Genomic DNA, 16,687 nt, shown 5'->3' with positions numbered 1-16,687 from the left:
TGGTTGCACAAAAAAAACACACACAAGTTCTGTATAAGATGTTGCCTTAATGAGGTCCTTACGTAAACAGAATCTTCTCAGTAAGTTTTTATCTTCCTGGCCCTGTGGATGACATTAAAAGTGTTGGCCACTCCCTAAAGTTCTTCTCCTTGGCTCCCTTGACATTATTCCTTTCTGACTTCCTTCTTGCCTGCCTGGACACACCCCTCCTAGCCTCTTCCTGGCTTTTCTTTGGCCACTGTTTGGCAGACACTACTGGTCGCCTACCCCCCCCTTGCTCCTTTCTGATGGAACCCTGATTTTGTTGATTCCTCCCTCTTCTCATTGGCAATACATTTTCCATTTGTTGAGCTCAGTACTCTGAGATAAATCCTGGTTAGTCTAAACCACTGGTTCTCAAATGTATGGTTCCAGGACCAGAAGCATTTTCACTAGGAACTTGTCAAAAATCCCAGTTCTCAGACCTCACATCAGGCCTAATGGAGTAGAAGCTCTGGGGGTGGAACCCAGCAATCTGTGTTTCAAGCAGCCCTACAGGGAGGTGAGCCTAATGAGTGTTCACGTGGAAGAACCGCCAATCAAAGCCACCCACAAGGAGCGGTCTTATTCCCCATCCCAGCCACGGCATTGGGCATGCGTAAGTGATGGAATGCTTGCTCATGACAAATGAGAAGTCTGCTGTGGGAGAGGGTCCAGGGAAGGGCTCTTTGCCTCTAAAAGAGCTACAAGGAAGGGATCCCTCTCTGGACACCGTCTGTTGGGCGTGATGCCTGGGCCTGCTGCAGCCAGGTTTCACCGCGAGGACAGCAGCCTAAAGGCAACCCAGGAGTCAATAGTGGCCGAGCAACAAGACGGAAAGGTTCTGTTGTGGGTTGAGCTGTGTCTCTCCCCCTCCCTCAGAGATATATCAAAGCCCTCACCTCCGGGAGTACCCCAGAATGTAACCGTATTTGGAGATGGGGTCGTTACAAAGGTAATCTGTTAAGATGAGGTCACACTGGAGTGGGGTGGACCCTAAATCCAATGTGACTGGTGTCCTTATTAGAAGAGAGAGACACCCCAACGAAGACGGCTCTGCCAAGATGGAGGCAGAGAGTGGAGTCTCTCCAATGGACTTCAGAGGGAACGTGGTGGCCCTGCTTGATTTCGGACTGTGAGCCCCCAGAACCGTGAGACAATAAAAGCCCATTGTTTTAACCCACCCAGTTTATGTGACTTCCCTATGGCAGCTGCAGGAAACCGACCCCGAGTCCTTGTGATCTATACACCAACCCCTCAGCCGTTCTGTCTTGACATTACTGTTTATGTTTAGTAATATTTTTTCCTTATTATTTAAGCTAGTTGGAGAGAGTTATTTTTTGTTTGTTTGTTTTTTCCAGATTTATTGCAATATCATTGACACAGTATTGTGTAAGTTTAAAGTGTTGACAAGGAGGAAAATTCCTTAGTGTCCTACATTAAATTACAGCAGGCAGGAGGGTGGAGGGGAGAGATAAGGGAGGTTAAATCAGTTAATAGCTGCAGGCCAAAACCCAGCAAGATTGCTTACATTCCTGAACGCCTGTGAAACTTTGAATTGGCTTCCGTGATTATCTAGAGCAGTGTTTCCCAACCTTCTCTCATGATGAGAATCACCTGGTGGAGTTGTTAAAACACAGATTCCCGGATCCCAACTAAGAAGTGCTAAACTAGAATTTTTGGGAACATATAGGTAAAATTGTATACTTAACTAGTGCTCTAAGACAGATTTTATATACAGAGCACTAAGTTAGGTATGCAATTTTACCTATATGTTCCCAAAAATTCTAGTTTAGCACTTCTTAGTTGGGATCCGGGAATCTGTGTTTTAACAACTCCACCAGGTGATTCTCATCATGAGAGAAGGTTGGAAAACACTGATCTAGAGAAGAGCTGACCACCGGACACCACTGCATTCTGCTTCCACGTGAACATTCTGGACGCTTGTCTGCAATCAGTACAAAAAGAACAAACACTTCCTCCTGACTGACCAGCCACCTGTCCCAGAACCAGCCCGATTCACCTCCCCCACCCCTTTATCTATAGCCAATGTAAATTCTTTTAAAACAACTTACATCTTTTTTCTCCAAGCTGTCGGCTCCTGGACAACAAACGGGTTTGTCTTCTGCATCTCGCCCGCTGCTGCTGGTTTAGATCGCAGGCCCCGGGACCTCGTCCTTTTTCTGGCTGGCATGTGGCTCTCAACAAGCCCTTCCTTTCGGAAAAGCTTTCGGCGGAAAGGATTTTGTTTAACAGTGTACAGTGTAATGACTTGGTCCACTTGTATGCTGTGAAATAGTTACAATAGGGTTAGGATTGGCCCTACATTATGGGGAGGCTTATTCTGCTGCCCCTCAAGTTTTTACACAGGCCTTCACAATAACCAGAGTCAGGTGACTCTCTGGGAAGGCCGTGTGTGTGTGTGTGTGTGTGTGTGTGTGCGCGCGCCAAAGGAAATTTATTTTTAATTTGGTGTGTGTGGAGGGTTAATCCTCACTTGAGGAATTTTTTTTTCATTGATTTTTAGAGAGTGGAAGGAAGGAGAGAGAGAGAGAGAGAGAGAGAGAGAGAGAGAGAGAGAGAGAGAGAGAGAGAGAGAGAGAGAAGGAAACATCGATGTGAGAGACTCATGGATATCTTGCCTCCGCTCTCACCCTGACAGGGACCAGGAATCGAGCCTGCAACTGAGGTGCATGACCTTGACTGGAATTGAACCCATGACCCGTTAGTCCTTGGGCTGACACTCTCACCACTGAGCAACCGACGAGGGCAGGATTGGCCCATTTATCAAATGTTCACATTTCATGATACACAGTTTAAAGCGAAATCTGTACTATGCCATATGTCTTCTTTCCAAAACTGGTGGCTCCTTAGACATTCCAATTCCTTGAGATAAATTTGAGTTAAAATGCCCAGTGGGACGTCTCTGGAACTTAAGCTTGTTTGGGAGAAAAACATTTCCCTCCTTACTTTTAGATTAGTTGGCTGATCTAATACATAAAAATGAACAAAAGAAAAGAAAAAAACCTGACACGACAGATGAACAGAAAGACAAATTTAATTCTGTATATACAGAGTGGGGCAAAAGTAGGTTTACAGCTGTTCATATGGAAAATAACACAACAGGGAATAAATAGTAATACAAGAATGAACTCTGTTTCGTGTACTTACAACTGTAAACTTATCTTTACCCCATCCTGTGTGTACAGGAACCCCACAAGGACAGTATCCAAGGTAGTCAGGCTTTGATACCATCCTGAGCTAAGGAGAAGGTAGGGGTCTGGGATCTCAAAAGGGAGGAAGACAATTCACGGGAAGATAAGAAGAGCAAAACTCAGGTAAACCAGTGTTTGCCACGGCGTGCAGATAAGCCTTTCTGGTGTACCAAGTTGTCTCTGGTAACAGCTCTCTCCCTGGTATAAATTCTTTTAGGCAGGTAATGGAGAAAAAGCTTTTCTCGAGGCTGCTGGCTCTTAACTGCCTTCAGCTCAGAACAATCCACACGTCAAAGTGGCACCTTATGGGGAGGCTTATTCTGCTGCCCCTCAAGTTTTTGCACAGGTCTTTACAGTAACCAGAGTCAGGTGACTCTCTGGGAAGGCTGTGTGTGTGTGTCTGTGTGTGTGTGTGTGTGTGTGCGCGCGCGCGTGAGCTAAATTGCCAGAGGAAAAGCAGAATGTTGGAACATGACTGCAACCCACAGTAATTCTGAATAGCATGTTTCAATTGTCACACGCAGTCTCATATAACTGCTTCTTACCTGACAAATTGCTTTATTTTCTAAACGAATGCATCATTTCACTTACCACCAAAAGGAAATAAATGTTCTAGCATGACCATGAGCAGAAGTAACATTTTACATCAAATGGGGAAATTACAAACATCTTCTGTGGAGTCAAAGGCAACCTCAACAATGGTTTTAATTCATTGAAACACATTCCCTATTTGTTTCTTGCTTGTTTTATTTTCTTCTGATGCCCAGATTAATATGTGCTTAAAAGCATTTTAAAGGCATAGAGGCCCTGGTCCATACAGCTCAGTGGTCAGAGCATTGGCCCACATACAGGTTCCATTCTCGGTCAAGGACAAGTACCCGGGTTGCATGTTCCATCCCTGCCCCAGTTCCAGGGGCACATGCAGAAGGCAGCCACTCCATGAGTCTCTCTCACTTCTCTTCTTTCCCTCTCTCCTCGCCCTCCTGCCCTCCCTTCCACTCTACCTAAAATTCAATAGAAAATATATACTCAGGTAAGAATTAACAACAAATAAAAATAAAAGCGAAAAGGGTAGAATATTTACTCTGTCTGGTGTGGCTCAGTTGGTTGAGCATTCCTGGTTCAATTCCCAGCCAGAGTACAGGGTGGTGAACTCAATCCCCAGTAGGGGGTGTGCAGGAGGCATCTGACAGATGGTTCTCTCTCTCTCTCTCTCTCTCTCTCTCTCTCTCTCTCTCTCTCTCTCTCGTAGGCATTTCTCCCTTCCTCTCTCTAAAATCAATAAAAACATTTTTTAAATACATTTTATTGCTTTTTTTTTTTTACAGAGAGGAAGGGAGAGAGATAGTTAGAAACATCGATCAGCTGCCTCCTGCATGTACCCCACTGGGGATGTGCCCGCAACCAAGGCACATGCCCTTGACCAGAATCGAACCTGGGACCCTTCAGTCGGCAGGCCAATGCTCTTTCCACTGAGCCAAACCAGTTTTGGCAATAAAAACATTTTCAAAAAAAAAAATTAGAACATTTGATTTTGTGGGGTTTGTTTTGGGTTGTTTTTTTGTTTTGTTTTGTTTTGTTTTTGCAAGGAGCCTGTGGCTGACTTCACAGAATTCCTGCAGCCACTTCTGAATTACAGGCCGTGCTAAGTTTTCCCAAGGAATCAGCCTGTGGGAGACCCATAGGGTGACCTTCAGCCACTGAGCGAGCCAGGCCCAGGGTTTCTAGGCCTCTTGCCTAGAGAGCTCTCCTGGGCCACGTGGCCAGATGTACCCAACGGGGGAACTCAGACTCTGTCCTGACAGCCTCAGTACTGCCCCGGGGAGCAGTGCTGCCTCCGCCTCACCCAGCGTGCAACCCGGGCCCTCCTCACTGACCACTTCCTCAGACAGTCCTGAGACTCTGGGCTATGGGCCCATGACACCATTCTTCTCCAGGTGGCAGGACTGGCTACATACTCTGCCCGACCCAGTGCAGAATAAAAAGATGGGCTCCCCCTCAAAGAAGCCGTTAAGAATTGCAAGACATGCCCTAACCGGTTTGGCACAGTGGATAGAGTGGACTGATAAGGGTCCCAGGTTTGATTCCGGTCAAGGGCATGTACCTTGGCTTTGGGCACATCCCCAGTGGGGTGTGTGCAGGAGGCAGCTGATCGATGATTCTCTCTCATCAATGTTTCTAACTCTCTATCCCTCTCTCTCTCTGTAAAAAAATCAATAAAAAATATTTTTAAAAAAAGAAAAAAGAATTGCAAGCAAACTTGTAAATCAAGTGCGGGACCCCTTTAGGCCTCATTCCCTGGTGAGTATGGGTCGCGCACCCGTGAGTCTGGCCCAGCTCACACACAGTATGGCCACAATGTGGAGCCTTTCTGAGCGCACCCTGGACACATTTCATGCTCTTAACCCCATTTTAATGATGAAGACTCTGGGGTTTTGTGAGGTGAAGTAACTTTCCCAAGGTCACCCAGCCAGTGAGCCCTGGAGGCCGGGTTTGCACTCTTCCAGGGCAAAGAGTAGGTAATTGTTTCCCTTGTAACTGAGTCCGTTGTAGCTCAACAAAGCCTTCTTGTTGTGGAAGGAAGGGAGAGGAGCTTCCCAGATAAGCCGACTGCTCTGAGCCAGAACTGCCTCGCCTCCCAGAAGCTTCTGTCTCTAAGTATGCAACTGTTTCCAAAGGCTTAACTGCCCATCGGACAGCCCAGCCCACACAGCCTTAGGAGCCCCTCCTCATCATTCCTGCCCCCGTTCCCGGGGCACATGCAGGAGGCTCCGTTGGCTGAGCATTCATCAGTTACTCACCAGCCCAGGCTGAGCTGTTAGTATGCTCCCCTACTCCTCCTTTAAAAAAATAGCTTTAAGGGGTTTACAGTCCTCGCCTAAAAGAGCTCTGTTCCATCTCCTCCAGCACCGCCTGCCCCGCGCTGCCCCCTGGAGAAGCCTTCACAATGCCATTCCAGCGCCAGAGCTTCGGGCTCCCAGGGCTGCCCGGGCCCTGCCCTGGCCAGCGTCCAGCAGTGCAGAGCCCAAGGCAGCGGCGGCAGAAGGTGGGGGTGAGGTGCTCACTGCAGAGCCCTTCCATGCCTCCATGCTCTCTTGCGAGGCATTAGGGTTGAAAGCGTAGGAAGAGGGGGCTGAATCCCAAGGACCCACATGTGAAGGACAAGTGGAGGGAAGCGGTGAAGACCAGGAGTGCCGCCCTGGGAAGGCAGCTGCCTCCAGTTTGGAGTTGATGATGGCACCCTCTGACTTACCTCAGGTTTTGCACGCATTAAAAAAAATAATAATAATTAAAAAATCACTGCTTTACTTTCACAGCGGATTTTACGGTGGCAGAGCTTTTTACAGGTTCTCTGTGAATGCACTATAATAATTCACAATACTTTTCAGGGCTGAATAACCAAGCATTGTTCACATCATTGGAGAAAAGACAGAACACATTCATATTCACTATGTTTATTTCTGGTTCTAAATCAATCCTGCTGGTCCTGAATTATTGCCATCGCTTACCTCTGTTCAGTCACAGGTAGAGTGCAATAGAAAGGGGTAGGGGCAATCCTGACCAGTGTGGCTTAGCTGGTTGAGCATTGTCCCAAGCACCAAAGGGTCATCGGTTCCATTCCCGGTCAGGGCACATGCCCAGGTTTCAGGTTCAATCCCGGGTCGGGGTGCCTCTCTCACATAGGTGTCTCTCTCTCTCTCTTTCTCTCATCAATTGAAAAAAAAAAATTAAAAATACATCATCTTTTAAAAAAGGTGGGGGTGGGGGCAGAAGCCATATGAGCTGATGGAATAAAAATCTGCCCCACTGCTGGAATCGAAGACTGATGCAAAGAATTTCTGCTTGTGAAAGCTGCTTTCTGTTTTGTGCCCTCGCTTTGAGGTATTAATCAGTGCACAAGACTCTCCTGAGCTTGTGTATACAGAGAAGAATGTTCTTGATCTCTTCATTGGTGTTCTATACCTCAAGAAAAGGTGTGCAAGCATGAACAGTATGTGACCTGAAGCACGTCTGGCAAGGGGAATGCCAATGAGAACCAACATTTTCTGGATGATCGAACACCAACAAGAGTAGATCTAGCTTCTAAGATGCAGGTCTGCAGGATAAAGTGAGCTTATCAGCCAGGATGGGCTAGGTTATGGCGCAGTAACACAAACCCCATCATAGTGATTTAACATCAGGGGTTTATTTTCTACTTTCAGTATGTTTGTTGTGGGTTGTCAGGGAAGTTCTTCCTATTGCTCATTCAGGGTCTCAAGTTGAATGTTGCCAACTGCCAGGTCCAAGAGAAAAAATGCTCAGGAAAACCTCATGGGCAAGTAAATAGCCAGAAATGACCCTCATCACTTCCACTCACAACTCATTGGCCACAACTAGTTGACTGCCTGAACTAGACCACAAGGGGGCAGGGAAGTGCTGGGAGGGGAGAGACCTGGATTTTGGGGTAAACTGCTCTCTTGGTTGGAAGCTGGAGGACAACAGGATGAATGGGAGGAGGAGGAGGAGGAGGAGGAGGAGGAGGAGGAGGAGGAGAAGAAGGAGGAGAAGGAGGAGGAGGAGGAGCAGGAGGGGGAGGAGGAGGAAGAAGAGAAAAGAAATTCTTTTTTTGTGTCTGGTCCTATGCAAGGCAGTACAAATACAAAGTAGACCAAGTCATGACATTCCAGAAGCTCATAGTCCAGTGGGCATCTACTAGTAAACCTTATGCTGTTGTTAAATGCATCTTGTGAGTAGTTGCAGGGTGTGGTGGGAGGTTAAAAAATGGGTACAGTTAGTCCCCTGCTTACATTCTGACAGAAAAGCACTGTACATGGTGTCTGTTTATGAGTCTCTGGCACTAAATAATTAGTGAGGTGCTCAAATTTACACTCCTCTCACCAATGTGGGAATGTAATTACAAAAGCAGAGTGCATTTCCCGTCTGAAAGAACCACGTCTTCCTCACTGCAGCAGTTACAGCACTTGGCCCACATGGAAGACACTCGGGAAATGACTGTTGAATGATGGAGGGGTGAATAAATGCATGCAAGGATGAAGACAGCTTATTGTAGCAAGGACAAATTAAAATTTTAAGTTTTTATAATCTCCCAGAATCTACAGAAGATCTGGGGATGTAAAGTAGAGCATAGGGAATATATCAATAATATTGTAGCCCTAACTGGTATGGCTTAATGGATGGAGTGTCGGCCTGCAAACTGAAAGGTCCCAGGTTCGATTCCGGTCAAGGGCATGTAGCTTGATTGTGGGCACATCCCCAGTGGGTGGTGTGCAAGAGGCAGCAGATCGATGATTCTCTCTCATCGATGTTTCTAACTCTCTATCCCTCTCTCTTCCTCTCTGCAAAAAATCAATAAAATATTTTTTAAAAAATACTGAATGTAAACTACATTTGAGAAAAGAATAATAATAAAGAAGGCAACTCCTCCTGAAGGTGTCTGTGCTTGGATGATGGAGTGGAGAAGCATTTAGGAGCCGTTGATAGAGAATAAAAGGTCCTCTAGTTACTATCTAGGGCAGTGGTCAGCAAACTGCGGCTCGCCAGCCACATGCAGCTCTTTGGCCCCTTGAGTTTTTAGCAAAGGCCAGCTTAGGAATACCCTAATTAAGTTAATAACAATGTGCCTACCTATATAGTTTTAAAAATATGGCTCTCAAAAGAAATTCCAATCGTTGTACTGTTGATATTTGGCTCTGTTGACTAATGAGTTTGCTGACCACTGAGCTAGGAGATATCCCTATAAAGAGTCTAGTATAAAGGCAAAGGATAATCCAGGGAGACAGCTAGGAAGGTGGAAGGAAGAATTTATGACAAAAGCAGAGCATGGTGTGGAGACCTATGGAGAGATGTGGCAGCTGCTAGGGAACGGGTGTGAAAAATCTAAGATTTTTAGGAAGTCTATTCTGTGATTTGTCATGTAGCTCTCCCCCATACCTCCCCAGGAAAACGTAGTAAAAATAATGTGCCCTCCTGTGTCTTTGGAATGTGTGAGGCATCGCGCCCTGCTCAGCCTGGGCGTAGGGTGAGAGCAGGGACTGTGTTTTACAAGCCCCTTGTGTCTCGGAACTGAACTCTCTTGCTGAGTCGAGCTGGTATTTGGACGCGAATAAATTACTTGGGACCACAGCGGTGGGAGGGGCGAGGATGACCTACCCTGGCTCCGGGGCGGGTGGGTTGGGTAAGGAGGGATTCTGGGGTTCTGGGCCCGTTTGCTCAGTCCGGTGCCAGGCACCCAACAGGAGCTTGGGAAGTATTTGCAGACTGAGTGCACCAAACAGGGAAAACGAGGGGACGGATCATAGCAACCAGTGAGGCGGCAATTACTAGCCCCATGACAGCGAGGAAGAAACCGAGGCACCCAGCGACTCCCTCCACGTTCCCCCGCGGCCTGAGCGGAGCCGAAGCCCAGGGCCACCCTCCGGAGACTCCCGCGCTCCCCGCAGCACCATTCACCCCGGGTACCCCACCCGCCCCGCCCCCCAGCACTTCCGGATTCCGCCCCGCCCACCAGCGAGTACTTCCGGCCTCCAGCGCTGGGAGCCGCAGCCGGGAACCGGAGGTAAGTCTCAGCTGCGAGACGTGCGGAAGCAGTCCTTGGGCCGGGCCACGGCGGGCCCAGGCGGCAGCGGGCTCCTGTTTCTCGGGTTACCACCCAATAGTACGCCCCAATCATTTCCCTCGCAAAGTCCTGCTCCACCGGCCAAGGTGACGTCACTTCCGGGGCCTGTGCCAACAGCAGGCGACGGCCGGAAGTGGCTCTAGCCCCATCTGGCGGCGGGGAGGAGTCACGGCGGATGTTCTGGGAATCCACAGATTTGGCGCTGTAGTGCCTGGGAGTTTGAGTTGTCCTGATTAGAGTTGCTGGGTTTAGCACACATGTGTCAAACACAAGGCCCGCGGGCCAAATCCGTCCCGCCAGGCCTTGCAATGTGGCCCGCACCGCGCTGTCATCACTGCACTCCGCTGCGTTTCCATCACAATGACAGTTTATGACTGTTCAGTAAACCATTCGGCCCGAGATTTAGGCTGGATTTTAGATTTTGGCCCCTTCTCTGATTGAGTTCGATACCCCTAGTTTAGCAAATAAAAATACAGGAAGCCCGTTTAAAATTTGAATCTCAGATAAACAACAAATAATATTTCAGTTTAGGTATGTCCCAAATATTCTAGGGGATATCCCTATATTAAAGCAATTTCCTAATCACTATGCTGTACACCTGAAATTAATATAATTGTTTAAGAAAAAAAATCATTTGTGTGAAATTCAAATTTGACTGGACGTCCTGTATTTTCTCTGGCAACCTTCACCTTGAATGCCCTCCTGCCCTGGGCTCTGCTATCCAGTAGCAAGGCAGGGATCCTCTAGGCCTGTGTCCATTTGGGAAATAAGTACAAAGTTCACCCAGCTTTGGCTAGATGCTAAGATTCTTTTAACTCCAGGCCTAAAGGGGGTCAGCACCAGGAGCCCCCTGGAAAAAGCTGGGCCCATTTTCAGAGTCTGCATGGTGGTGCTCTCTGTTTCCTTTTTTTTTTTTTTTTTTTAATATATTTTATTGATTTCACACAGAGAGGAATTGAGAGGGATAGAGAGTTAGAAACGTCCATGAGAGAGAAACATCGACCATCTGCGTCTTGCACACCCCCTACCCGCAACCAAGGTACATGTGACTGGAATTGAACATGGGACCTTTCAGTCCACAGGCCAACATTCTATCCACTGAACCAAACCAGTTTCGGCTCTTTGTTTCCTTTTACAACTGGGGGGTGAACAGAGTTGGTCTCTTATAGGAAAGCGAAAAACCAGCAAGCTAAGTGGCGGAGTGCTAGATGTTGCCGGTTTTTTTGAGTGTGGGATAAATTGGTGCTGGGTGTCCAGATTTTGTGTGTTAATGGTGGACTGCTTCAGAGAGCCCAGGGACTTCAAGGGGGAAACATTAGTCTTAATCTTATCCCACTTCTCATTTTTTTAAAGGAAAAAAAAAAAAAAAATATATATATATATATATATATATATATATATATAAATATATATATAATCTTTATTGATTTCAAAGAGAAAGGGAGAGGGAAAGAGAGAAACATCAATGATGAGAGAGAATCATTGATTGGCTGCCTCCTGCAGATCTCTTACTGGGGATCCAGCCCGCAACCTAGGCATGTGCCGTAGACCAGAATTGAACCTGGGACCCTTCAGTCCACAGGCTGATGCTCTATCCGCTGAGCAAAACCAGCCTAGGGCTTCCACTTCTTATTTTGCAGATGAGGCCAGTGAGAGAAACAGCTCTCCCAGCCTCTCAAAACACCTCGCCCAGCCACTCAGGGAGAGCTGGAACCTGATTCCCAGCTGCCTTGCCCTGCTGTCCACACACTGCCGCAGTCAGCTGGCAGCCTTTATGGTGGGCATTTGTTAACGTAGATGCCTTTTTAGAGATAAACTCCTCTACAGCCTCCTGACCTTCACCTCAAGGCTTCTTTAGCCTTTTCCCTGCCCCGAGGGGAAAATGACTATTTGGGCTCCGCTGTGGGAGCCTGGCCTTTCCCTGCCGTAGCCATTTGGCTCTTGCCGCTGTGGGTGGCGTGACCCAAGACTTGTTTTGTTCTGTGGGAGCCAGAAGGCATGCTTTTATCAGGGGTGGGTCTGGCCAGCCATGTAGGTGGAAGGGCAACTTTTTCTGTCTGGCAGATTGGGTCCCCTGGTACATTGCCTCATGGGGTTTCGGGGTTTCTTAGAGGTTCCACCACGGGTGACACTTTGCTGCCACTTCTGATTTGAAACGGAACTTTGCTGTACTGGCCGTGAGTGCTGGGACTCCTCAGACTGTACCTGTGAGGACCCCGGCGAGCCTGCAGCCTCCCCACACACACCCATACGTTAACGAAACGGAGCAGGTGGGAGGTCACCGGGCTTGAGTCAGCGGTGGGACAGCCAGCAGCCTCCTGGCACCAGAAGTGGTGAAGAGGCGAGGAAGCGGTGCCAGAAAGGGGCGTTGCACCTGGGCCAGGGCTCAGAGTGAAGGGGTGGACAAGGGGGCGGGGCGGGAACCCGCTGATAGGAATTGCTCACCCTGCGAATGATTAACCCTCAGCCAAAGTGGGCGACCCAGGAGGAGGGCCAGCTAACAGGACCTTTGGACTCCAGGCAGAGCGGCCAGAGGACCGCCGTGCGGCCTGCGCAGAGGAGGACATGGCTGGGTGGCAGGCCTGGGCTCCGAGGGCTGGAGTGAGATCCATCAGCTGGGAGCCCCGGGACGTCTCCTGGGACTGGCAGATGGTCCATTCTTGCAGCAGCAGCAGCAGCAGCTGTGGGGTCCACTGCCCCTGAGCCCTCAGGGGCTCCCTTCTCTAACCTTGCAACTGCCTCATTCGTGTATTCTTCCCCTCCAGGCGGCTATGGGTGCCAGGCGGAGCTGAAAGCAGTGGGGCATGGCTGTAGCCCTGCAGGCCTTGCCCCGCTTGGCCCGAGCCCCATTACGCCCGCTCCTCCGGGGGGGCCCGGGGGCACGGCTGGCCAGCGGCATGGCGTTGGCAGAGCAGGCTCGGATGCTGTTTGAGAACACCGTCGGTGCCGTGCTGCCGGGCCCCATGATGCACCGGGCACTGTCCCTGGACCCCAGCAGCGGGCATCTGAAGGTGCGGGACCGGAGCTTTCAGCTGCGGCAAAACCTCTACCTGGTGGGCTTCGGCAAGGCCGTGCTGGGCATGGCCGCTGCCGCCGAGGAGCTGCTGGGCCAGCATCTGGTGCAGGGAGTGATCAGCGTTCCCAAGGGGATCCGTGCTGCCGTGGAGTGCAGCGGCAAGCAGTAAGGAGCATTGGGGGGCTGCTCCCCGCTCTCGGTCTGGAGGGGGAATCTGGCTGGATCAGGGCCTCCCTTCCTCACCAGCTTCCCTTTTCTACTGGGTCCAGCCTGGTGCCAGGATGGGTATCCGCAGGCATCCTTGTTCATGCCCCCCCTCACCTGTTCAGCTGGGAAACGACTGGGAGGAGAGGAGCCCGCCCCCTCTCTTACTCTGTTCTCTCTCCCCGAGGGAGATGCTGCTGAAGCCGCACAGCCGTGTCCAGGTGTTCGAGGGCGCGGAGGACAACCTGCCGGACCGGGACTCGCTGCGGGCCGCGTTGGCCATCCGGCAGCTGGCGGAAGGGCTGACAGCTGACGACCTGCTGCTCGTGCTCATCTCAGGTGTGGGTGCCAGATTGGCTGGGGAGAGATTGGAGGGGGGGGGGGGCGGGCAATATCAGGCCTTCAAGAAGCCATTGGTCTGAGCCCCCAGGGACACAAAGCAGGGAAGGCAGTGAGGAGCCTGGATGGCCGACTTCTAGACGGCCCTGGGCCAGTGGTCTGGCCTCCCTGAGCTGTGGGTCCTCCCCTAGACCAGTGGTGGGCAAACTGCGGCATGTGAGCCACATGTGGCTCTTTGGCCCCTTGAGTGTGGCTCTTCCACAAAATATTTATACCACAGCCTGGGCGAGTCTATTTTGAAGAAGAGGCGTTATAAGAAGTTTAAGTTTAAACAATGTGGCTCTCCGATGAAATTTCTGTCGTTGTCCTGTTGATATCTGGCTCTGTTGACTAATGCGTTTGCCAACCACTGGGTTAGACTGACCCGTTGGCAGATCGTGAGGGCACACAGGGAGCACCTACCTCAGAGTCTTGCAAGGAAAATGTCACTGCTGTTGTTGCCGTCTGTACCGGTGTCACCTGGGGCTAGAACCCAGGCCCTGCAGCCCCTGTGGGGCCTCTTGGTCCTCCATCCCCACCCCACCCCCCACCCCATATCTGCTGCCTATTTCAAAACCTTAAGGAATAGTTCTTCCAGTGCCTGCTGGGGGCCTGGGTACCCCAAGGAGGGCACAGCCTCAGGTGCCCAGGGTGTGGTGGCTGCACACATTCCCTGCACATCCATGTAGGGGCACCCTACCTCTACCTTCCAGTCCCATCCCTTCCCTAAGGTGTTCACTGCCCACCTGCATCCTTGCTGTCCCCTCTGTCTGAGGTCCTCAATGTCTCTGCAGGCGGGGGCTCAGCCCTGCTGCCCGCCCCCATCCCACCCGTCACACTGGAGGAGAAGCAGACACTCACCAAGCTGCTGGCGGCCCGCGGAGCCACAATCCAGGAGCTGAACACCATCCGGAAGGCCCTGTCCCAGCTCAAGGGCGGGGGGCTCGCCCAGGCTGCCTACCCCGCCCAGGTGTGTGAGCCCCGGGATAGTGGGACCAGGCCCACGGGTGCCCAGCAGCTGAAAGCCTGAAATATTGTAGCATACAGCTCGGCAGGGGCCTGGCATGGGGTTCACAGGGCCATCCGAGAGGGAGCTCAGAGGGCAAGGTTGAGTCCACATGGCCAGGTGTCCTGCAAACCCACTCGAGAGGGGTTGGAAACGGGCCGGGAAACGCAGCAGGCGGGGTAAAGTGTACGGACACACATGGGAAGTGGGGGAGGATTGGGGGGTGGGAAGGGGCAGTTTGCCCTCCTAGCTCCGGGGTGAGGACCAGGCAGGCGGGACTGAGCTTTGCCTCTTCCACCCCTTCCCAGGTGGTGAGCCTGATTCTGTCAGACGTGATAGGAGACCCCGTGGAGGTGATCGCCAGCGGCCCCACCGTGGCCAGCGTCCACAACGTGCAAGACTGCCTGCACATCCTTAACCGCTACGGCCTGCGCGCCGCCCTGCCGCGCTCCGTGAAGACCGTGCTGGCCCGGGCCGACTCGGACCCCCGCGGGCCGCACGCCTGCGGCCACGTCCACAACGTGATCATCGGCTCCAACGCGCTGGCGCTGGCCGAGGCCCGGCGGCAGGCCGAGGCGCAGGGATACCGGGCCGTGGTGCTGAGCGCGGCCATGCAGGGCGACGTGAAGAGCGTGGCCGCGTTCTACGGGCTGCTGGCCCGGGTGGCCGGCGCCCACCTCGCCGGGGTCTCCCCGGAGGAGGAGAAGCAGCTGCACGAGCAGGCAGCCGCGCTCCAGCTCCCGGACCTGCAGCTGGAGGAGGCCCTGCAGGCGGTGAAGGAGGCCGGGGGCCCCATCTGCCTGCTGGCCGGCGGGGAGCCCACGGTGCAGCTGCAGGGCTCGGGCAAGGGCGGCCGGAACCAGGAGCTGGCCCTGCGGGTGGCGGCGGAGCTGGGGCCGCGGCGGCCGCCGCCGGGGGCTGTGGATGTGCTGTTTCTGAGCGGCGGCACCGACGGCAGGGACGGGCCCACCGAGGCCGCCGGCGCCTGGGTCACGCCGGAGCTCGCCGTCCAGGCCGCCGCGGAGGGCCTGGATGTGGCCACCTTCCTGGCCCGCAACGACTCGCACACCTTCTTCCACCGCCTGCAGGGCGGGGCCCACCTGCTGTACACGGGGCTGACGGGCACCAACGTGATGGACGTCCACTTCCTGTTCCTGCGGCCGCGGGGGTGACACAGGCCGTGGTCTGGGGTGCAGAGAAGGCCTACCGGGCAGCTTCTGGGGCAGAGCAGGGTCGGTCCCCAGGGCCTCCCCAGGCCTCAGGGCTCCTCCACGCCTTGGCCCCGGCTGCGCGGCTGGCCTTAACACATCTCACCCAGGGCCTCTGCTTCACATCTGTTCCCCCAACCAGAGTGGTACGATGGCGGCTCTCTCCCGCCCCTAATTTCAGTCGCGGCAGCAGCACCCCCGAGGCCAGTTCGCTGTTCCCGGCATTCCCCAAGCAGCCCCACTGCTGAGCTCCCGAGCCTGTTTCTCTGTGGGGCGGAACAAGAAGGACTGGAAATAAAAAGGACCTCTCACTCTGCGGGGTCTCAGTGCATCTTCCCTCAGAGCAAGGGCTCACAGGGGCGGCTGGGGAGGGAGTGGGTCCGGCTGCAGCCACCCAACCAGGACCTGGTGGGAGCTCCCCACACAACACACTGGGCACTTGTTTCACCAACAGGAGCCTGGGAGGGTTGAGCCTGGCTCCCAGCATGCTCCACGAGGGTGAGCAGAGACCCCAAGGAGATAGGCCTAAGGACCACCAGCTGTGGGGCCCGGGAGGGACCGGCCACCCATCCAGCAGTGACTTCCCCCGTGGCATCCCTGCCGCGGTCTCCAGGCTCCGCCATACGCCGCACTGGGTGCTGCTCACTGCCTCCCTCCAGGCCCCCTTCCCGCTTTGGACAGCTTAGCCACAGAGCACCCCTTCTTTGGTTGAGCAGACCTCTCTCTGGGGGCTGCCCAGCCTCATAGGACACTGGCCCTGTTTCCTTGGGGCAGCCTTTCCCCGGGCTGAATACCCCGAGTTCCTTCAGCCACTCCTCTGGGGACTCAGTCCCATTCCTGGTCCCCGCCTTGGTATGGGGGTCAGCCTTGGGTGGTGGGTCAGAGCAGTGATGGGGTCCTTCAGTTCCCCTTCATCCGTGGGGAGGAAAGCAACAGGAGGGTCCCCTGGGCCAGGCCAGCCGCCTGCACTGAGGAAAGGTGGCTGCTGTCCCCGCTCTCCGCGGGCCCCTCGCTCCGTACCCGCGC

At 52.6% G+C, this 16,687-nt stretch overlaps 1 protein-coding gene across 2 annotated transcripts; it reads left to right on the top strand.

Moving 5' to 3' along the window:
- Nucleotides 1–9,641: 9,641 nt before the first annotated feature.
- On the top strand, nt 9,642–15,977 carry GLYCTK (glycerate kinase). Of its 2 annotated transcripts, XM_036430955.2 has the most exons (5): nt 9,642–9,789; nt 12,615–13,030; nt 13,257–13,408; nt 14,242–14,417; nt 14,762–15,977. In XM_036430955.2, the coding sequence occupies exons 2-5, from the start codon at nt 12,654–12,656 to the stop codon at nt 15,623–15,625; spliced, it is 1,569 nt and encodes a 522-aa protein (XP_036286848.1). In that variant the 5' UTR covers nt 9,642–9,789; nt 12,615–12,653; the 3' UTR covers nt 15,626–15,977. The 2 variants fall into 2 exon arrangements, with proteins under 2 accessions (XP_036286848.1, XP_036286847.1); XM_036430954.2 differs by lacking the exon at nt 9,642–9,789 and having other exon boundaries at nt 12,343–13,030.
- Nucleotides 15,978–16,687: the final 710 nt, after the last annotated feature.

Source organism: Pipistrellus kuhlii, unplaced genomic scaffold (genome assembly GCF_014108245.1).
Source record: "Pipistrellus kuhlii isolate mPipKuh1 unplaced genomic scaffold, mPipKuh1.p scaffold_m20_p_11, whole genome shotgun sequence".
Taxonomy (NCBI): Eukaryota; Metazoa; Chordata; class Mammalia; order Chiroptera; family Vespertilionidae; genus Pipistrellus; species Pipistrellus kuhlii.
This window is presented reverse-complemented; position numbering and strand designations above follow the sequence as displayed.